At 39.5% G+C, this 23,755-nt stretch overlaps 1 protein-coding gene and 1 long non-coding RNA gene across 7 annotated transcripts in view; one reads left to right on the top strand and one right to left on the bottom strand.

The window, feature by feature from the left end:
- The window catches only part of LOC135362743 (uncharacterized), a 53,896-nt gene extending 49,566 nt beyond the window's left edge, over nt 1-4,330 (top strand). For all 3 annotated transcript variants that reach the window (XR_010407833.1, XR_010407834.1, XR_010407832.1), the window contains one exon: nt 1,944-4,330. This is a non-coding gene — a long non-coding RNA (uncharacterized LOC135362743). The remainder of the gene's footprint in view (nt 1-1,943) is intronic.
- MFSD14B (major facilitator superfamily domain containing 14B) overlaps nt 1-23,755 on the bottom strand; it is a 76,317-nt gene that overhangs the window by 25,937 nt on the left and 26,625 nt on the right. For all 4 annotated transcript variants that reach the window (XM_064579859.1, XM_064579858.1, XM_064579857.1 and 1 more), the window contains one exon: nt 7,673-7,735. In XM_064579859.1, the coding sequence (XP_064435929.1) occupies nt 7,673-7,735 (63 nt within the window). The remainder of the gene's footprint in view (nt 1-7,672; nt 7,736-23,755) is intronic.

Here is a 23,755-nt window from a genome sequence, read left to right as displayed (position 1 = left end):
TACAGATAATAAAAAGGATAATCTTTAAATTGTTGTGCAAATTAAAAATTATTCCGCACGCGTGTGTGTGTGTGTGTGTGTAGGGAAACCATTCTGTACTTACTAATACCAAAGAGTAGTTTGAGGGAACTTTAAAGGTATCTCGTTTTTTAATTCTTAAAAACATCGAACAAGGGCGCCTGGGTGGCTCAGTCGGTTAGGCGACTGCCTTCGGCTCAGGTCATGATCCTGGAGTCCCAGGATCGAGTCCCGCATCGGGCTCCCTGCTCAGCGGGGAGCCTGCTTCTCCCTCTGACCCTCCCCCCTCTCATGTGCTCTCTATCTCATTCTCTCTCTCAAATAAATAAATAAAAAATCTTTAAAAAAAAAAAAAAAAAAAAAAAAAAAAAAAAACATCGAACAAGAAGTGCCTGGGTCTGACTCTTGATTTCGGCTCTGGTCATGATCTCAGGGTCCTAAGATTGAGCCCCGCGCCAGGCTCCACACTCAGCAGGGAGTTTGCTTGAGATTCTCTCTCCGCCTCCGCCCCTCCCCCTGCTCCTGTGCACTCTCTCTCTCAAATAAATAAATCAACATTAAAAAAAAACAAATCAACCGAAAGTTTCCGTGTGTCCTTATGCTAAGCTACTCTAAGCACTGCTTGATGATTTAACTCATTTAAACAGCAGGATGAGACAGTTGAGCAGCAACTCCTGGGACTACAGACATGACGTATTAAATACCCCTGGAAGAGCATCCTGGCAGAGGGTCTACCCCATTAGCTGGCCTGCTGGGTCTTCTACTTTCTCCCCTTTCCCAAGCCTTCACTGTGATGTCAAAGCTAGACAAGATTATCACTTCCCTGCTTTAGAGCCACCCTCTTCATACTGATCACTCTAGGCATAAACCAACCTTGGACACATGACCTGCTGAGTTTGGGACACTGATAAAGATGTCTAATTTTGTAATAAATATAAAACATAGCTGCTAAAGAAAAAAGTTTCAAGAAGTTACAAGGCAGACACTGGGTCATCAGACCCTTTTTTGTTTTTTTTTAATGATTTTATTTATTTGAGAGAGAGAGAGAGACAGTGAGAGAGGGAACACAAGCAGGGGGAGTGGGAGAGGGAGAAGCAGGCTTCCCTCGGAGCAGTGAGCCCGATGCGGGGCTCGATCCCAGGACTCTGGGACCACGACCCGAGCTGAAGGCAGACGCCCAACTAACCGAGCCACCCAGGCGCCCCAGACCAATTGGTTTTAATGATGAAAATGATTACAGTCACTCTCCACCTGCTATTAACCAGCATCGTAACTAGACTTCATCTGCCAAGTCACACCATGGCGTCTCAGTCTGGTGTTACATTTTGGATAAAGTGTAGCTAAAACTACTGTGATGGTGTCACCTTGGCTAGGCTATAGTATCCAGTTATTTAATCAAGTGCATGTGGGTGTTCCTGTGAAGGTATTTTGTTGCAGTTGGTTTTAAAGTAAAGGGTATTGCCCTCAATAATATGGGGGGGGAGGCTCTTCCAATTAGTTGATGGCCTTAAGGGCAAAATCTGAGGTTTCCAGAAGACAGAGTTCTGCCTTGGGACTGCAGCATCAACCCTTGCCTGAGTTCAGCCTGACCTACATATTTCATTCAGACTTGCTAGCCCCCAAATCATGTGAGTCCATTTCTTAAAATAAATTTTTTAATGTTATTAATCTCTTAATACTAATGAAAAGGAAAAAAACCCAAAATATTTACTAATATTTATTTACACTGTAATTGAAAACCTTAAGAAAGCATTTTATTTCCTTATAAAAAACTTACAAGAGTCACCTGAACAGTGCTTGCCTTCCTACTAACATAGAACCTATAACATATGATGTGCAAGGAGTATCTTCTGTGTATTGGCAAACTGTCAGACACCTTTCTAAATCTGAATCAACTTCCAACATTTTGTCCTTTGTGTTTTCAGTGTCATGAAATACCATCTCTGAGAGCTCCTTCAAGGTGAAGCAATTTTGCTGACATCACTTCCCCTGGGACATCTTCTTCATCACACTGCTCTCCTCTACTCTGATTACCAGCTCATTTCTTCCGTAACTCTGCAGAGGTTCTATCTGAATCTCACTTCTAGCATTATCTTCTTCACTGCGTTTCCACCCTCATTGGCCAGTTCCTTTTCAATGATCTATTTTTGTGAACTGTCATGTAGGTTTATCACTGGAGACAAGGAGGCAACACAGCTACATGCTCTGCTGTCTGTGCACGAACTGAGATGTGCAGTGACCGGTCCCCAACAGACTCTGCAAGAAGTGGCATCACTGGTCACTGAGCATGATGCCATCTGTGACGTATGCAGTGTTCTGTGGCCTGAGGAGCTAGGAGCAGTCCATACTTTATGCGATTACTCATAATCACTACACCACGGTAATGGAAATGTGAGCTGTATTGTTGTAGGGAGCTGGTATTTTTTAACTGAACTAGATACAACTGAAATTTGTGCATACTGTAATGTGCAAAAAGAGGACTGCCTATACTTAATGGAGTTTTTAATGTCATAGAGAAATTATGATGATATAATTAGTGATTGCTGATACAAGAACAAAGATAAATTGTTACAGTCTCCGTGTAAGCTGGATCTTGACTATTTAAAAATGCATAGAAAAAGACTGGAAAAAAATAGTAAGTCAACAATACTTACTGAACACCTGTCATTTGCTGAGAACTGTTCTAGGTGCTGAGGACAGCAGTAAGCAAAGCAGACAAAAATTCATGCCTTTAAGAAGGTTCTAGTCTAAAAGAGAAAGGTTGAGAAGGACACACAATAACAACATAAAGCAAAATACACAGCATGTCAGAGGTGAAATTATAATGCTTTTGGAGAAAAAACAGAGAAGAGGGACTGAAGTGATGAGAACAGGTTACATTATTCAAGACAATAGTCAGTAAAGGCTTTACTAAAAAATGACATCTGGGTGAAAAGCTAAGGGTTATGGAGTGAGGTCAGTATCTGGGGGGAAAGCAATCAAGCAGAAAAAAACAGAACTGGCAAAGCCCTCAGGCATACACAGGCTTGCTTGGAGCTAGGTCAGCAGGGAGCACAGGGATGATGCCAGAGGAGAAAATGGAGTGGGGATGGGATTGGTTAAGAATGCCACAAGCTGGCTTATATTTTATCAGGATCTCTACTGAAAGGAAACCAGGGAGTCTTCTCATTATAGATCTATTTTGAAGGCACAACCACAGAATCTGCTGATGGAATGGTTTTGGGAAGAGAAAGGAGTCAACACTTACTCCAGGGATTTTGGCCTGAGTGAGAATGGCATGACCAGTAACTGAAATAAGTAAGGCCTGGGAGCAGGTCAGGCCAAAGGGGAAGATCAGGAATTAGTTTTGGCATGTTAACTTTGAGATGCTTATCAGACCAGGAAATAGAGGTGTCACAATAAGGCAACTGGGTATATAAATCTGGAGTTCTGGACTAAGGTCTAGGAAGATATTTGAGAGCTGAAAGTGGTAAGTCTGATAATGTCATCCAGGAAACGAGTGTAGAGTTAGAAGAAACTGTTGTCCAAGGCTTGAGTCATTCGTATTTCGGAAGTCTAGGGGATGAGGAACACATATGACTTGCCAGAGAGAGGGTTAGGAAAGATGTTAATTTGAAAACAAAATTAAAACAATCAAGTTATCATATGATCCAGCAATTCTAGTACCCCTCGGTGTATTCTTAGGGCAAAGTGAAAACATAGGGCCACATGAAAATTTGTACACAAATGTAATGTTCACAGCAGTATCATTACTCAGGCCAAGAAGTGGAAGAAATACAAATGTCTATCACTAATGAACAGATGAACTTGCATGTTCACACAACAGAATATTATTTGGCCATAAAAAAATGAAGTACTAACATGTGCTGCAACAAGGTGGGCCTGGATGATATCATGGAAGTGAAGGACAGTCACAAAAGACTATTTTACAGTATGACTCCATTTTTTTTTTTAAGTGTTTTAAGATTTTATTTATTTGAGAGAGAGAGAGAGGGAGAGAGAGAGCACGCAGAGGCAGGAAGGACAAGCAGACTCCATGCTGAGCGTGACCCTGAGATCAAGACCTGAGCCAAAACCAAGGCTGGACGCTTAACCAACAGACACCCAGGCGTCCCAGTATGACTCCATTTATATGAAATGTCCAGAACAGGCAAATCTATAGAAGCAGAAAGGAGATCTGTGCTGATGGCTGTACAAGTCTGTGAACACATTAAACCCATGGAATGTACACTTTTACTGGGTGACTTGCATGGTATATGAATTTCATCTGAATAAAGCTGCCAGAGGAAAAAACCTGAAACTGGAGAATTCACAGATTTGTTTCCTCTTGTATCTTTTATGGGTGCTCACCCCAAATATGAGCTTTCTCACCCATGCATTACAACAGTAAACTTACAAAGTACAAGTAACTGTGGAAAATCTACAAAGAACGAACGTAAAGAAGAAAACTGCGAATCATCCATAAATCCATATGCTTTCACACTTCAGGGGACTCTGTTTTAATCACGTTTCCCCCTGCTTATACACACGTATTTTGGTAAAAACAAAACCAAAGCCATACTCTAGTTTTACAACCTTTTTGGCTCACACATTATGTAGTATTCTTCAAAAATGTGTTCTTCATGTACCCGTATTACATCATACGGCTGTGCCACAAAGTACTTCTTCTAATTTTAAGGCATTTTAATTGCTTCCATGTTTACTATTACAAACAGCCCTTTACCTGAATCTCTGAATAACTATTTGATTAGAACAATTTTCTAGAAATGGAATTGCTTTGTTAAAGTAAGTGAATATTTTGAGGTTCTTTTTTTTTTTTTAAGATTTTTATTTATTTGACAGAGAGAGACAGCGAGAGAGGGAACACAAGCAGGGGGAGTGGGAGAGGGAGCAGCAGGCTCCCCGCTGAGCAAGAAGCCCAATATGGGGCTAAATTCCAGGACCCTGGGGCCATGACCTGAGCTGAAGGCAGACGCCTCACGACTGAGCCACCCAAGTGCCCCTATTTTGAGGTTCTTTAAACACTGCCTTCCAGGAAAGCTATACCAATTTATCCTCCATCAACCATGTATGGGACCCAATTTACCACAAAATGAACTAGTTATTGTCAGTTTAAACTTTTCTACCAATGTCTACGTGAAAATATAATCTCGGGGCACCAGGGTGGCTCAATCAGTTAAGCAGCTGCCTTTGGCTCAAGTCATGATCCCATGGTTCTGGGACTGAGCCCCACATCGGGCCCTTGTTCAGCGGGGAGCCTGCTTCTCCCCTACCTGCTGTTTCCCCTGCTTGTGCTTGCCCTCTGTCTCTCTCTCTCTCTCACTGTCAAATAAATAAATAAAATCTTAAAAAAAAAAAAAAGAAAATATAATCTCCTTTCATTTGGGATTCACTGCTTACTAGTGATAAACCTATTTCTACACTGACATCTGTAAACTGCTAGTTTATGTCCTTCCTTCCCCTCTAGGATATCAATCATTTTCATAACATTTTACTTTGAGAGCACTTTTATGTATTTCTCCTTCTATTTCACATGCTGCAAATAACTTTTTGTCATTTGTCTTAATTTTTATGATGGTGATTTTGACTTACCAAAGTTAAAATACTGATGTAAATGCCTCAATCTTTTCCTTTACAAATTCTTTTTCTAAGAAAAGAAAATCTTTTCCCAAACTGGTAAGAAAATGGTCACCAAGATTTCCTTCTAATAGTTTTTGTTTTTTACATATTTCTCCTTGTAACATTTTAGTCAGCACAGGAAGATATTGTGCTAATAGGTTTACATACATTAGTTCATTTAATCTGTAATAATCACCCTGGTTAGAAAGATCTTTTATTTATTTATTTTTAAAGATTTTTTTTTTTAAGATTTTATTTATTTGACAGAGAGAGGCACAGCGAGAGAGGGAACACAAGCAGGGGGAGTGGGAGAGGGAGAAGCAGGCCTCCTGCTGAGCAGGGAGCCTGATGCGGGGCTCGATCCCAGGACCCTGGGATCATGACCTGAGCCGAAGGCAGACGCTTGACGACTGAGCCACCCAGGCGCCCCAAGACTTTGTTTTTTTTATGTGAGAGAGCGAGCGAGCACAAGGGGAGGGTGAGAAAGGAGAGAGAATCTCAAGCAGACTCCTCACTAAGTGTGGAGACCAACACGGGGCTTGATCCCACAGTGTGAAGCCACATTCACTTCACTGTGCTCACACTCACATTAAACTATCTTAATAGGGCTACACTTTGCTGTAGGTGCTGTCATTTTATCCCTACCCCTGACACAATAACCTATCATTACAGGACAGAAGTCCTATAAAGCTTAATGAGCCGAAGTTCGTATATACTGAAGTGGAATAAGCCACTGTCCAAGCCCCTGAATCAATCCAAATACCTTGTGTTTACATTTTTTTAGAATAACATTGGAGGTGTCTCTAGGTCCAAGTGTAGCACACTGCTCGGCTTCAGAGTACAGATCTAGCTGGTTTTATTTTGCAGAACCAGACTAAAACACATTTTATTAGCTAGTCCATAAGATAAAAAGGTCTATGGGGTAACTTCCCCAAGAATCTACTATAAAGATAAATTTATGTTATATTTTTATCAATGCTTTCTCTCACTTTTCTTTTAATCTATGCTGATCACAAACAGGTGCTTAAATGACCACATGCCAGATTCTTGATAATACTCCTCTTCTCAATGAGTACTAAAAACTTCTTGCTTCAACCTTTATTTAAAATGCCATTTTAGGGGCACCTGGGTGGCTCAGTCAGTTGAGTGTCCGACTTGATTTTGCTCAGGTCATGATCTCAGGGTGGTGAGATCGAGCCCACATCAGGCTCAGTGGGAAGTCTCCTGGAAATTCTCTCTCTCTCTCTCCCCCTCTCCCTCTGGCCCTCCCCTGCTCATGCTTGCTCTCTAACATAAATAAATCTTTAAAAAAATAAAAAATAAAATGCCATTATTGTAAGCATTATCAAATTCTTTTTGAAACTAGGAAAAAGAATAAATAGCATTCATTACAAATAATGCTGCTCCCAGCTATAAATTCAGCAAATTACTACAGTATAATTTTGTGTGCTCCTCAGCTCACAGATCAATACCATCTAAGCTGGGAGGGACACACAGGACACTATTCCCATAGACTAACTATACTGTGAAGTGGGACTGGAACATAACATTCTATTTTAATCTTTCATAAGCTTTTCTGATAAATATCACATTAAAATTTAAACAATGAATTAGGCTAATTAATTACATGGTTGAGAACTTAGCTGTGACTAGAACACAAACAAGCTTTGACAAAAGACCATATAGCTGATGAAATCTTGGTGCTGCCTTCTTCCTCAATATCAAAGTCAATCTCAAAAGCAGACAAGAATATGATAGGCAAGGCAATTAAAAGCCTCACATAATTAAACTCTTTATAAACTGCTGTATACATGTTAATAAAAATGAAATACTGCTTTTACCAGTAAACCATTCTATGCCTTATGGGCTTGGGTTGTGTTTCATTTTGACATTAATAATCCAGGTAGAAGTTTAGATGTAGGGCTCCAGAACAAACAGTGATTATTTCCCTACTTCCCACTTAAACTTCCAGACTTAAACTACTAAAGGATTCCTGCCTTTGGTTCCTTGTGAACCACACAAAAACTGTTCTTACCTTTACACCTTGAATGAGACCATTCATGAGGAATGTGTGTTGAGGGAATGTTTCATGTAGAACCTACAAAAAGCAAACAAACATCAAGAGAAATTCAAAAACAAATTAAAGAGAAAGATTTTGCTTCTGTTAATGTTAGGTTAGGTAAATAAGATGAACCCTGGAATGAAAACATTTTAAGTATCAGCGATATATGGAAAATATCCTTAAAGTATGAAAAGGTAAAAAATAATGACGCAGAAATCTAAATAAGGCAAGAACATACACAGGGGCACTCAGGTGCTTTTCTTACAAAAGCATTTGCAGCAAACACAAACTGTTAATGGGCTACACCCTTCACCACCAACAATTTTAAGCAGGTGCCACGAAAGGTTATATAAGCTCAAGTATGAACCTGCAGCCCAGCTTCATGTGACCTAGGTAGTCCAGGAAACCTCAAGCCTTCAATTTGGATCTCAGTGATTCCAGACTGGTAGCACCTCTGGATATCTAACAGAAAAAATCTAAAATCAATCCTGAAATGGCATCATCTAGGTTTCAAATCAACCATACATATATTTTTTTTCAAATATAATGACCAGGACATAATCAAAGGTAATCAGATACAAAATGAAATATGACACCATAAGCAAGAAACAGCAACAAAGAATATGTATATAACAGAAACAGACTCTCAACAACTTCACATTCTGCAATTACTTAACAGAAATCATGTAAAAAGAGTATGCTTGGGGCACCTAGGCAGCTCAGTCGGTTAAGCATCTGACTTTGGCTCAGGTCATGATCTTGGGGTCCTGGGATCAAGCCCTGTGTCGGGCTCCTCATTCAGCAGGGAGTCTGCTTGACCCTCTCTCTCTGTGCCCCTTCCCCCCACTGGTACGTGCATGCTCTCTTTCTCTCAAATAAATAAAATTAAAAAAAAATATGCTTACTATGTTCCAAGATATAGAAAATAAGCTTGAAATTTTTGAACTAGAAGCTGTAAGAAAGTCCACAGATTTTAAAAAGAAAAGAAATTCCAAAACAGAAAAAATGTATTGACTTAAGTCAGGAACTCACTCAGTGGAGATGTTTGACAAGATTAGACATGGCTGAGAATTACTGAACCCAAAAGTAGATCAATAGAAACTATCCAGAATGCAGCATAGAGAGACAAAAAGACAAAAAATAAAAGAGAAAGTAAAAGACACAGAGGATCCTATAAGAAAATATGACACAACTTCAATTAAACTTGTCTTGTAATGAGAATGAGGCAAACACAACATTTCAGGAGCCAATGGCTGAGAATGTACTAGAACCAATGACAAGACATCAGGGAAGATATTAAAGCAACATAATGAATTTTAAGCAATATAAAAAGAAATCCAAACTCACAATCAGAAAACCAAACCAAACCAAACAAACAAAAACTTAAAAGCAGCAAGAGAAATACAGACTGGCTATTTATGAGCAGCATTTAAGATGTCTTCGTAAGAGTAACAGTGGAGCCCAGACAAGAAGCATGCTATCCTATCATCAACATAACAAGGAAAGAAAGACAAATGCCAACCTACAATTCTATACCTGGTTAAAATGTGCTTTGAGCACAATTTTTAACCTAGCAAAAACTTACAGTAGTGAGTCTACTAACTTATGGACTCCACCTAATGAGATATAAAAAAATGTACTTCCAGAAGAAGGAAAATAATCTAGACTAAGATGTGAGATGCAACATGAAATAAACGGCAAAGAAAATGGTGAATATAAATGAACATTGATGCACCCAACAAAATGATGTGTCCTGTAGGTTTTTTTAATTGTGTGGAATTAGAAGACTTAATGACATTAGAATAAACGAGGTAACTAAACGAAGTGTTTACATTCCTTCACCTCATTCGTGCTGACACTGCTGTCCTGGATGAGGGTGAAGATACTAACATTAGACTTCAGTAAGTTTGCATGGAATGCTATGAAAGTAAAATGTATTCACAGAAATTATTTCCAACCTTTCCCTTAACAAGATTATTCCTAAGATTTAGAAAAGGTTTGTCATCTCAGCTAGGTGCATTTGAACTCTACCTATTTATACTGGAATAATAGGAAAGTAGATAAAGGACAGCAAATATCACAAGTTAAAAATCTTTAGAGTTCTCAGAAAAATCTCAAAAATAACATACTTCATAGGATACAGAGATATAAAAATTTCCTTTAAAGAAAATGGAATGCAAATCACTATCAGAACTCCTTAACAGTTTCATTTGTTACATGCATCACAAAAATATGGCGAAACAGCAAAACACAAGAAAGTATATTTTAAAAAACGTTTCTCTAATCCTGGGTGTGCCACTGGGTGTGGGTATCTACTGTCTCACAACCCTCTGTTCTCCCCTTATATATTCTGTCAAACTGAGGCTGAGAGCATACAGACATTTCTCGGACTCCCCTTGAGCAGAGGCTTCCTCACAGTTTCTGAGGGTGAAAGAGAGGTGGAGAAGTGCCGTGAATACTACACCAACTCCAGGGCTGCCTGCTTGCTGTCAAAGGGGCACCGGTGCTGATCCTCCACTGTCTCCGGCTCTGTCCTCTGATCTCCCCTAAAACAACTCTACCCTCAAAACGACCCAAACATGCATTCACTTGTGCAGGTGATGCAATCCAGAAACAGGAGACAACCACTTAAATCTGGCAAAACCATCAGCATGTATAAACAATGAAGTATGCATTTATTGGGCTGTACATTAAACTGAAGAGATCTAATGGGATGCCTGGCTATGTGAGGGACCATTTCTGGGCAACAGTGCCATGATGCAGGAAGTTCCTCTAAGAATTTTCAATCTGTGCTTTCCAAAATTCTTCTACATTTTCCTAATGGGGGGTGGGGGTGGAGAAGAAAGCAGTTAAATCTTATTGGATAAATAAGTAAAACAAAACAAGTCAATAAAAGCCAAATCTTCATAAAATAAAGCAGCTGTAAAGAAAACAGCAATATTCTACCCATTTTATAAATTAAAAAAAATTAAATACAGTATATAATTTAACCTGACGATAAAAAGTTTATTAAACATTTCTGATAAAAATCAAAGCTTTCATTTTTAACATCTTCCTATATAAAATAAAACTTAAGGGGGGCGGAGCAAGATGGCGGAGGAGTAGGAGACCTGGATTTCGTCTCCTCTCAGGAATTCAGCTGGATAGGGATCAAACCATTCTGAACACCTACAAACTCAACAGGAGATCGAAGAAAAGAAGAGCAACAACTCTCTCATCAGAAAAGCGACCACTTTCTGGAAGGTAGGACGAGCGGAGAGGTGAATCCGAGGCGATATTCGGGAGGATAGACGGCAGGGGAGGGGCATCCGTAGGCCGCTTCTGGCAAGTGAGAGAGCCACTGAGCACAAAATCGGAACTTTTAAAAGCCTGCTCCGCTGAGGGACGTCACTCTGGTGGCTAAGCGGGGGGTGGAAACCTTGCGGGACGGTGTGGTCTCAGGACCCTCGGGGTCACAGAAAGACCAGGGGTGCCTGAGGGCGGCAGAGCTCCCAGGGATCGGAGCAGGGAAGCCGGCTGCAGAGGCGGAGCCCAGGCACGGGCTCTCAGCTCGGGGTTGCCATAAATCGTGATCCGCGGCACAGTCGGGCCACTGCTCCTCCAGCAGGGACCCAACAAGCGGCAGATCCGGGGAGACTCACCTCCCTGCCCCTGGAGGAGCCGCGCGGGAGGGCACTGCAGGGATCTACTGGGTTCTCCACACGGGGTCGGGGGCCAGAGATAGAAACGCGCGGTCACAGGCCGGGTGAGCACGGAGTGCGGCCGGAGACCGGGGAGACGGGAGTGACTGACTGCTTTTCTCTGGGGCCTCACTGAGGAGCGATGCCCGAGTTCTCTGCTCCTCCGAGGCGGAGATTGGGAGGCCGCCATTTCCACTCTCCGCCTCCAAAGCTGTACCTAAAGCTCACAGGGAACAAAAGCTCTGGAGAGCAACCCGAGCAGATTACTTAGCCCGGACCGGGCGGTGGGGGGGCAATTCCACCTCTGGCAAAGACATTTGGAAACCACGGCAACAGGCCCCTCCCCCAGAAGATCAGCGAGAACAGCCAGCCAAGACCAAGTTTACCGATCAATGAGAATGGCAGAACTCCAGCGCTAGGGGAATACTATACATAGAATTCATGGCTTTTTTACCATGATTCTTTAGTCTTTCAAAGTTCTTTTTTTTTTTAACTGTCTTTTTTTTTGAATTTTTCTTTTTCCCTTTTTCAACCAACATCTTATCAACCCCTTTTTTAAAAAAACATTTTTATTTTTCATTTTTAGAGTCATATTCTATCCCTTCATAGTAGTTACCCGTATTTTTGGCATATATATATAAGTTGTTCTCTCTTTAAAATTTTGAGATAGTTTCTTCTAACAGATCAAAATATACCCTAAATCTCTAGTATATGGTTTTTTCCTACTCCCCTGCCTGATCACATTCTCTCCCTTTTTTTCCTTTTTTTTTTTTAAATCCTCTTCTTTCTTTTTTCAAACAACTTATCAATTCCTTTTATAAAATTTTTTATAATTTCTATCTTTACAGTCATATTCCATCCCTTCATCATATGAACCCTTATTTTTGTACATATATAAGTTTTTCTTTCTTTAAAATTTTGGGAGGCACTTTCTTCTAACAGACCAAAATACACCCAAAATCTAGTGTGTGGCACTGATCTATATACCAGCCTGATCATATTTGATCACATTCTGTTTTTTTGTTGTTGTTTTGTTTTGTTCTGTTTTTGTTTGTTTTTATCTTTATCTTTTTCTTTTTTTTTCTTTTTCTTTTTTCTCTCTTTCCCTTTCTTTTCCCACTGTTTCAGGTCTTTTCTGATTTGTTTAGAGTATATTTTCTGGGGACGTTGTTACTCTGCTAGCATTTTGTTCTCTCATTAATCTATTCTCTGCACAAAATGACAAGACGGAAAAAATCACCTCAACAAAAAGAACAAGAGGTAGTACCGACTGCCAGGGACCTACTTAATACGGACATTAGTACGATGTCGGATCTAGAGTTCAGAATCATCACTTTAAAGATACTAGCTGGGCTTGAGAAAAGCATGGAAGTTATTAGAGAAACCCTTTCTGGAGAAGTAAAAGAACTAAAATCTAACCAAGTTGAAATCAAAAAGGCTATTAATGAGGTGCAATCAAATATGGGGGCACTAACTGCTAGGATAAATGAGGCAGAAGAGAGAATCAGTGATATAGAAGACCAAATGATGGAAAATAAAGAAGCTGAGAAAAAGAGAGATAAACAACTACTGGATCACGAGGGCAGAATTCGAGAGATAAGCGATACCATAAGACGAAACAACATTAGAATAATTGGGATCCCAGAAGAAGAAGAAAGAGAGAGAGGGGCAGAAGGTATAATGGAGCAAATTATAGCAGAGAACTTCCCTAATTTGGGGAAGGAAACAGGCATCAAAATCCAGGAAGCACAGAGAACCCCTCTCAAAATCAATAAAAATAGGTCAACACCCCAACATCTAATAGTAAAACTTATGAGTCTCATAGACAAAGAGAAAATCCTGAAAGCAGCTAGGGAAAAGAGATAAGTAACCTAAAATGGTAGAAACATTAGATTGGCAACAGACCTATCCACAGAGACCTGGCAGGCTAGAAAGGACTGGCAGGATATATTCAGAGCACTAAATGAGAAAAATATGCAGCCAAGAATACTATATCCAGCTAGGCTGTCATTGAAAATTGAAGGAGAGATAAAAAGCTTCCAGGACAAACAAAAACTAAAGGAATTTGCAAACACAAAACCAGCCCTACAGGAAATCTTGAAAGGGGTCCTCTAAGCAAAGAGAGAGCCTAAAAGCAACATAGACCAGAAAGGACACAGACAACATACAGTAAAAGTCACCTTACAGGCAATACAATGGCACTAAATTCCTATCTTTCAATAGTTACCCTGAATGTAAATGGGCTAAATGCCCCAATCAAAAGACACAGGCTATCAGATTGGATGAAAAAACAAGACCCATCGATATGCTGTCTGCAAGAGACTCATTTTACACCCAAAGACACCCCCAGATTGAAAGTGAGGGGGTGGAAAACCATTTACCATGCTAATGGACACCAAAAGAAAGCTGGGGTGGCAATCCTTGTATCAGACAAATTAGATTTTAAACCAAAGACTGTAATAAGAGATGAGGAAGGACACTATATCCTACTTAAAGGGTCTATCCAACAAGAAGATCTAACAATTATAAATATCTATGCCCCTAACATGGGAGCAGCCAATTATATAAGGCAATTAATAACAAAAGCAAAGAAACACATCGACAACAATACAATAATAGTGGGGGACTTTAACACCTCCCTCACTGAAATGGACAGATCGTCTAAGCAAAAGATCAACAAGGAAATAAAGACTTTAAATGACACACTGGACCAAATGGACTTCACAGACATATTCAGAACATTCCATCCCAAAGCAACGGAATACACATTCTTCTCTAGTGCCCATGGAACATTCTCCAGAATAGATCACATCCTAGGTCATAAATCAGGTCTCAACCGGTACCAAAAGATTGGGATCATTCCCTGCCTACTTTCAGACCACAATGCTTTGAAACTAGAACTCAATCACAAGAGGAAAGTCGGAAAGAACTCAAATGCATGGAGGCTAAAGAGCATCCTACTGAAGAATGAATGGGTCAACCAGGAAATTAAAGAAGAATTAAAAAAATTCATGGAAACCAATGAAAATGAAAACACAACTATTCAAAATCTTTGGGATGCAGCAAAGGCAGTCCTAAGAGGAAAGTATATAGCAATACAAGCCTTTCTCAAGAAACAAGAAAGGTCTCAAGTACACAACCTAACCCTACACCTAAAGGAGCTGGAGAAAGAACAGCAAATAAAGCCTAAACACAGCAGGAGAAGAGAAATAATAAAGATCAGAGCAGAAATCAATGAAATAGAAACTAAAAGAACAGTAGAACAGATCAACGAAACTAGGAGCTGGTTCTTTGAAAGAATTAACAAGATTGATAAACCCCTGGCCAGACTTATCAAAAAGAAAAGAGAAATGACCCAAATCAACAAAATCATGAATGAAAGAGGAGAGATCAAAACCAACACCAAAGAAATACAAACAATTATAAGAACATATTATGAGCAACTCTATGCCAGCAAATTCGATAACCTGGAAGAAATGGAGGCATTCCTAGAGATGTATCAACTACCAAAACTGAACCAGGAAGAAATAGAAAACCTGAACAGACCTATGACCACTAAGGAAATTGAAGCAGTCATCAAAAATCTCCCAAAAAACAAAAGCCCAGGGCCAGATGGCTTCCCAGGGGAATTCTACCAAACATTTCAAGAAGCATTAATACCTATTCTTCTGAAACTGTTCCAAAAAATAGAAATGGAAGGAAAACTTCCAAACTCATTTTATGAGGCCAGCATTACCTTGATCCCAAAACCAGACAAAGACCCCATCAAAAAGGAGAATTACAGACCAATATCCTTGATGAACATGGATGCAAAAATTCTCACCAAAATACTAGCCAATAGGATCCAACAGTACATTAAAAGGATTATTCACCACGACCAAGTGGGATTTATCCCTGGGCTGCAAGGTTGGTTCAACATCCGCAAATCAATCAACGTGATACAATACATTAACAAAAGAAAGAACAAGAATCATATGATCCTCTCAATAGATGCAGAAAAAGCATTTGACAAAGTACAGCATCCTTTCTTGATCAAAACTCTTCAGAGTATAGGCAGAGAGGGTACATACCTCAATATCATAAAAGCCATCTATGAAAAACCCACAGCAAATATCATTCTCAATGGGGAAAAACTGAGAGCTTTCCCCCTAAGGTCAGGAACGTGGCAGGGATGTCCACTATTACCACTGCTATTCAACATAGTATTGGAAGTCCTAGCCACAGCAATCAGACAACAAAAAGAAATAAAAGGCATCCAAATCGGCAAAGAAGTCAAACTCTCACTCTTTGCAGATGACATGATACTTTATGTGGAAAACACCAAAGACTCCACCCCAAAACTGCTAGAACTCATACAGGAATTCAGTAAAGTGCCAGGATATAAAATCAGTGCACAGAAATCAGTGGCATTCCTATACACCAACAACAAGACAGAAGAAAGAGAAATTAAGGAGTCGATCCCATTTACAATTGCACCCAAAACCATAAGATATCTAGGAATAAATCTAACCAAAGAGGCAAAGGATCTGTACTCAGAAAACTATAAAATACGCATGAAAGAAACTGAGGAAGACACAAAGAAATGGAAAAATGTTCCATGCTCATGGATTGGAAGAACAAATATTGTGAAGATGTCAATGCTACCTAGAGCAATCTACACATTCAATGTAATCCCCATCAAAATACCATCCACTTTTTTCAAAGAAATGGAACAAATAATCCTAAAATCCGTATGGAACCAGAAAAGATCCCGCATAGCCAGAGGAATGTTGATAAAGAAAAGCAAAGCTGGCGGCACCACAATTCCGGACTTCCAGCTCTATTACAAAGCTGTCATCATCAAGACAGTATGGTACTGGCACAAAAACAGGCACATAGATCAATGGAACAGAATAGAGAGCCCAGAAATGGACCCTCAACTCTATGGTCAACTAATCTTTGACAAAGCAGGAAAGAATGTCCAATGGAAAAAAGACAGTCTCTTCAACAAATGGTGTTGGGAAAATTGGATAGCTACATGCAGAAGAATGAAACTGGACCATTTCCTTACACCACACACAAAAATAGACTCCAAATGGTTGAAAGACCTCAGTGTGAGACAGGAGTCCATCCAAATCCTAAAGGAGAATACAGGCAGCAACCTCTTCGACCTCAGCCAAAGCAACTTCTTCCTAGAAACATCGCCAAAGGCAAGGGAAGCAAGGGCAAAAATGAACTATTGGGACTTCATCAAGATAAAAAGCTTTTGCACAGCAAAGGAAACAGTCAACAAAACCAAAAGACAACCGACAGAATGGGAGAAGATATTTGCAAATGACATATCAGATAAAGGGCTAGTATCCAAAATCTATAAAGAACTCATCAAACTCAACACCCAAAGAATAAAGAATCCAATCAAGAAATGGGCAGAAGACATGAACAGACATTTTTCCAAAGAAGACATCCAAATGGCCAACAGACACATGAAGAAGTGCTCAATATCGCTTGGCATCAGGGAAATCCAAATCAAAATCTCAATGAGATACCACCACACATCAGTCAGAATGGCTAAAATTAACAAGTCAGGAAACGACAGATGTTGGCGGGGATGCGGAGAAAGGGGAACCCTCCTACACTGTTGGTGGGAATGCAAGCTGGTGCAGCCACTCTGGAAAACAGGATGGAGGTTCCTCAAAGAGTTGAAAATAGAGCTACCATATGATCCAGCAATTGCACTACTATTTACCCCAAAGATACAAAAGTAGGGATCCAAAAGGGTACGTGCACCCCGATGTTTATAGCAGCAATGTCCACAATAGCCAAACAGTGGAAAGAGCCAAGATGTCCATCAACAGATGAATGGATAAAGAAGATGTGGTATATATATATACAATGGAATATTATGCAGCCACCAAAAGGAATGAGATCTTGCCATTTGCAATGACGTGGATGGAACTGGAGGGTATTATGTTGAGCGAAATAAGTCAAACAGAGAAAGACATGTACCATATGACCTCACTGATATGAGGAATTCTTAATCGCAGGAAACAAACGGAGGGTTGCTGGAGTGGGGGGTGGGGTGGGAGGGATGGGGTGACTGGGTGATAGACACTGGGGAGGGTATGTGCTCTGGTAAGCGCTGTGAATTGTGCAAGACTGTTGAATCTCAGTTCTGTACCTCTGAAACAAATAATGCAATATATGTTGAGAAAAAAAAAAAGAAGAAGAAGGTAGCAGGAAGGGAAGAATGAAGGGGGGGAAATCGGAGGGGTAGACGAACCATGAGAGACTATGGACTCTGAAAAACAAACAGGGTTCTAGAGGGGAGGGGGGTGGGAGGATGGGTTAGCCTGGTGATGGGTATTGAGGAGGGCACATTCTGCATGGAGCACTGGGTGTTATGCACAAACAATGAATCATGGAACACTACATCTAAAACTAATGATGTAATGTATGGGGATTAACATAAGAATTAAAAAATTAAAAAAAAAAACCTAAGGAATATATTGCCTTTATTCTTCAAAACTATCATAAGCATTAAATATAATGGTATTTCCTTTTTTTAAAAAAGATATTTATTTATTTATTTATTTCGCAGAAGGGGAAGCAGCAGAGGGAGAAGCAAACTCCCCACTGAGCAAGGAGCCTAATGTGGGGCTCAATCCCAGGACCCCGGGATCATGACCTAAGCTGAAGGCAGACGCTTAACCAACTGAGCCACCCAGGTGCCCCTATAATAGTATTTCCTAATAACTGAAAGTTTAGAGAGTTGAACTGACTTCTAGTACAATGAAGCTAATAACCGCATAAGTATGTATATATGCTTACACATTACACACACACACACACACAGCTGTATTTCTGTACTTCTGCCTAAAATTCCACTGATAGGAAACTAAATTTACAGTATTCCTGAGAAGCTAAGAATAGTGAAGTACTTCTGGATGATACACAGCAGACGGGAAACCCTGGAAGAGTTGAAGCAACAATAACATGTGAAGGTAGGGGAAAAAAAAAAGATCTTTGAAAACGTAAATTTCCCAGAGTCCAGGAAAAAAACTAAAACAAAAAAAAGAAGATTCAGAACTGGAGGAGGAGGAAAAACATCCACAGTTGAAGAGGTTTTTAAAAGGTTATAAAATGAGCTCCTGGTATCTTGCTCTCAAGGCTGCTGACCTCCGTATCTGTGCCCAACATAAGAATCAAACAGCACATTCTCTGAACTGACATTACTAAAGGGGATACTTGCAGAATCAAATGGGTAGGATTAAAAAATGATAATGCCCCAGGTTCCTTATGTTTGCCAAGAGTAGCATAAAGCCCTACAATCACACAATAAACTACTTCATCCTTATACAGGGATCTCTGAACAACCACACTGGCATCAATCAGGAGCTCCTACAAGCAATGCTTGCATTCAATTCTGAGGAACAGGCCTTTCCACCTGGGCAGTACTCCAACTACCAGAGGTGTATAGGGCACAGGCAGCAAATTGGCAAGCTGATATTCTTTCTGACTTGTATTTGTGTTTTCCCAAGTGTGATAATTGTCAGTGTGTATATTTTAGGAAAACTCATACTCCATATGATTTTCTAGCATGTTACAGGAAGTCAGAAGATTTCAAAACATGGGGCTTCAGTTGCCACATCACTGATTAGCTGAGTAAGCAGACAGTGGCTGCCACAGCTGAAGGAGCATGTATTCCAACGACAACATTCCTATCCCACTTCTGACATTTACATTACTTGCCTAGCCCCAGAAAAATTTGTTTTCACAATCTCTGATCTACCCCCTCATTTGTAAATATAAGCATGTATAAAATTCAGTAACAAATCTGAAAATCACTGAAAGGCACAAAAAGAACACAAACAGGAAAAGATAATCTGCCTCACTGCTAAATAACCAAATTATGGTAGGAAACAGAAGAAAGTTTTAAAATAAGTAAGTGTCCTCCAAGACATTCCAAAAAATGCTATACACATTAAAAACAATGTGCTGCACAGGGACCTGCACCAAAGCAAAACAAGTAAAAAAAAAAGTCTTCAAGAACTGATTATAGGAGAAAGCACAGAAATACAGAAAAAGTAAGAACATCAGAATGGATAAGTATCAGGGTAAATACTGACTGTATAAAATATTACAATGTACTGTAGTGTTTAAAAAAATACAGAATTTAGCTGCACAACAATAATGTAAAAAGTGGAAGAGAAATACATCTCTCTTGAAGGATGCCAGAACAGGCAGACAAAAGACATGAGTGAATATATAAAAGACATCAAACATAATTAACAAATTTAACATACTTACCACACAGAGAACACTACTCCAGGGAATACTTGTTCTTTTCAGATCATATGGAAAATTTATCAGAATTAACCATATGCAAGTATACAAAACAAGCTTCAACAAATTTTGAAGAACTGAAATAATTCATAATATGATCTCTGATAATACAATCTAGAAAAGTCCCCAAATGTTTAGAAATTAAGATAATATACATGCAACAATCTATGACCATAGGGAATAGTCATTAAGACTGTAATAATTCTGTATGGTGACAGATGGTAACTATCACAGTGAGCATTTTGTAACGTACAGAACTGTCAAATCACAATGTTGTACACCTGAAACTAATGTATCATACTGTACTTCAATTAAAAATAAACGAAACGGTCACACACACACACACACACACACACACACACACACACGGGAATATTATTCAGCCATAAAAAGGAAGGAAATTCTGCCACTTGAGACAACATTAATGGACCCTGAGAGCATATCACTAAGAGAAATAAGTCAAACAGAAAAAGACTAATATCATATTATCTCATTTATATGTGGAAGCAAACAAAACAAAACAAAATAAACAAGCTCACAGATACAGAGAACAGACTGGTGGTTGCCAGAGGCAGGGGACGGTGGGTGAAATGGGTGAAGGGGATGAAAAAAAGTACAAGCTTCTAGTTATAAATATATAACAAAACTAAGTGAGTGGGATTTATGCAAGGGTGGCCTAATATTCAAAAATCAGTGTAACTGGGCACCTGGGTGGCTCGGTCGGTTACACGTCTGCTTTCGGCTCAGGTCATGATCCCGGAGTCCTGGGATCCAGTTTTTGCGTCAGGCTCCCTGCTCAGCGGGGAGCCTGCTTCTCTCTCTACACACCCTTTCTTGTAATCTCTCTCTCTCAAATAAAATCTTTTAATTAAAAAAATCAATATAACTGACAACATTACTCAAATAAAGGAAAAATCTAGTTGTTATCTGGTTATATGCAGAAAATTCATTTGATAAAATTTAACACCTAAGCAAAACAGGAATAGAGGAGAACTCCCTTTCTCTGACAAAGAGTATCTACAAAAACATATCTATAGCAAATAACATACTGAGTGGTGAATTTTAAATTTTAGATCACTTTCCAACAGAGATCATCTGTGAGATAAGGATGCCTACTATGATCTCTTCTATTCAACACTGTACTGGATGTCACAGCAATACAGTAAGAAAAAGAAAAAGAAAAAGGACTGGAAGGGTTTAAAAACTGTCACTCACAAAATATATGAACATGTATGTAAAAATCTGCAGATAAACACTTAGTATTAATAAGTGAATTCAGCAAAATCACTAGACACAAGGTCAAAACACAAATTGTTTCATGTACCAGTGTAACAGAAAATTCAATCTTTACCCATCCCCATGAATACCCTAGCCAGCTAAGCACCAAGCGTTCAGGGACTGACTGGGAACTTGCCACCAGTCTTGGCACCCTGGCTGTGTAAGTAACAGCCCCAAGGCCCTGAAATGCAAACTAAGACCTAGTTAGAAAAGCAGCAATGGGGTGGGAATGACTATAAGCAGGGCCAAGTCCGTATTTCCAATGGGAATGGCATCTATCTGCCTCCTTTATCCCAGCAATTAGAGCCTCCATTTTTTATTGCATCTCATTCATAGCCCTTTTTATTTTGCCTTAATTAGATTTTAGTTCTTTTACTTCTCCAGAAAGGGATTCTCTAGTGTCTTCTATGCTTTTTTCAAGCCCAGCTAGTATCTTTATAATCGTTATTCTAAACTCTAGTTCTGACATCTTACTTATATCCATATTGATTAGGTCTCTGGCTGTCAGTACCCTCTCTTGTTCTTTTTTGAGGTGAGTTTTTCTGTCTTGTCATTCTTGCAGAACGTGGTCTCTTTTCTATTTGTAGAATTGTAGCAATTCTTTTCTTAGATCTCTGGATGAGTTTACAGGTGTTTAGATTGATTTGATAGCAATCTAGCTGAATTCCTGGGACCTGACAAAACTAAGGTCTCCAACTTCTCCGCCATCCTGGAAAGTCTCCAATTCTGTACTACTTCAAACAGAGCACTTCTAATGAGTGCTAGGATGCAGACAGTCTGACTGGACAAAATACTAATATGTAGGTACTGTTCTGTATCTCCAAATCCTTATTTCAGACTGTTTTTCTCACCTGATGGAACAGGACAGAGTGCTGTCCACTAGTTATAGCAAGGAAAAAAAACCCACACATGAACCATCATCCTAACAGTTACACCATAGTGGGTGATAGATGCAGGATGCCAAGAACTAGTTATCTGACAACAGTAAACCCCAACATAAAGGAAGAGGATAAACGAACTCCTGCTGTAATAAACAAACCCTAATTTTGTCCCTTCCTTATCAAACAACCTAACATTATCAGTTTTCTGTACAACCAGAAAAGGCAGAAAGTGGAGGGGATATGCCAGAGAAAATCTCCCCCTCCTGCCCCCCGTAAAAAAGGTGAAAGGAACCAGCCCTGCCACATCAGAACAAAAACAGAGGTAGCAAACTGTGATGTAAAGGCTAAGGGAGATAGGACAGTAAAGGACATTTAGCTTAATTTAGCAACACCAAGAGCTCAGAAAAAAGAGAATGAGCCCATCTATTGACTCAGCAACACTTTTTCTATGACAGTATAGTGTGTCAGAGGAACACTGTACTCCTCACAGGTTTATTGTAACCAAATCTTTGAAAGCAGCACAACTGCTCAGAAACTGCAAAGAGAAAATAAAGCAGCATTTTAGCTGGCTTCTAAGGCTGCATTCCAGGGTCTAACGAGGACAAAGAACCCCTAGGAAAATTATCTGCATTGGGCAGTAAGAAAAAAGGCACATCAGTCTTTGCATGCATATTAAAATTAATTAACTAATTAATTAAAATTAAAAGAGATCTGACAACCTGGTCTAGGGCCAAAAAGGTCCCCAAAGATTTTAACTGTCTGGAAGGTGGTTTCAGAATTTCTAACAAGGCCTCAAAAGTATTAAAGTATTCTTCACTTTGAATTCTTACTAGAGCATGATTATAGGATTAACTCTATATTGAGAAACCTGCTGAACCACTACGGCAGATTTCTGGTTGCCTTAGAAAAATACTATTTAAACTATTTAAAACGCTTAACACATGGGGGTTGGGGGGACATGGACATGGACAGAGCCAGAGAGCCTAGACCAAAAATTAAGTAACATAGTTCCTTACAATCAGTAGCCTGGTGTGTCTATATTCATACTGAAAATAGGTCTCAAAGAAACAATCCCTCAAGGACACACACGTGTGTCTACAGTTCATATACTTATTATTCAAAGAAAATATCTATTGAGCACCAACTGTGTCATAGGCAGCCCAAACAGGGGTGAACACAGCAGGCTCATGAAACTTAAAGCGGGGACCACTTACCCCCATTAACTAATAACCAATTACCTTCTGTAGTAAAGCATTAGGAAGGAAAACGTAGTATAATGAGAAAGAATAAAATAGAGGTTTAAAAACACAGGCAACCTTTTAAGTTGACTGCTCCATCCAAGCTGTCATTTTAATTAAATCAAATTTTATTTTAAATGCACCAGAAGAATTAAAAATAGCAAAGTCTTATGTAAGGCTAACAGTCACCCTTTACAGTTGCCTGTTTTCTAAAGCTAATTTGCGACCAGAGTTTATCTGTATCCAAAGGGATTCTCCAGTAAGGCAAAATGGTGATTGGGAAGAGTTAACCACCAATGATTTTTAAGACAACTGAAATGTAAGGCCAATTTAAAAATACCTTTTTCTTCAATTTTAAAATATTTTTATTAGAATTGTTACTGATTGGGGTGCACCTGGGTGGCTCAGTCGAGTAAGTGTCTGACTCTTGATTTTGGCTCAGGTCATGATCTCAGGGTCCTGAAATTGAGCCCTGTGTCGGACTCTGTCCTCAGTCCACTTGGGATTCTCTCGCTCTCTCTGTTACTCCCCCTGCTCGTGCACACACGTGCATGTGCACTTTCTCAAATAAAATCTTCTAAAAAAATAAAATAAAAAGTAATTAAGCACCCCAAATCTACATGCCAAACCTTTCTTAAGCATTTCCCTTCCCTTTAA

The sequence above is a fragment of the Mirounga angustirostris genome, unplaced genomic scaffold (assembly GCF_029215605.1).
Source record: "Mirounga angustirostris isolate CCGP_5_RB_7025 unplaced genomic scaffold, mMirAng1.0.hap1 SCAF_15, whole genome shotgun sequence".
In the NCBI taxonomy this organism is placed as follows: Eukaryota; Metazoa; Chordata; class Mammalia; order Carnivora; family Phocidae; genus Mirounga; species Mirounga angustirostris.
Note: the sequence above shows the minus strand (reverse complement) of the source record. Positions and strands in the feature narration are given on the sequence as shown.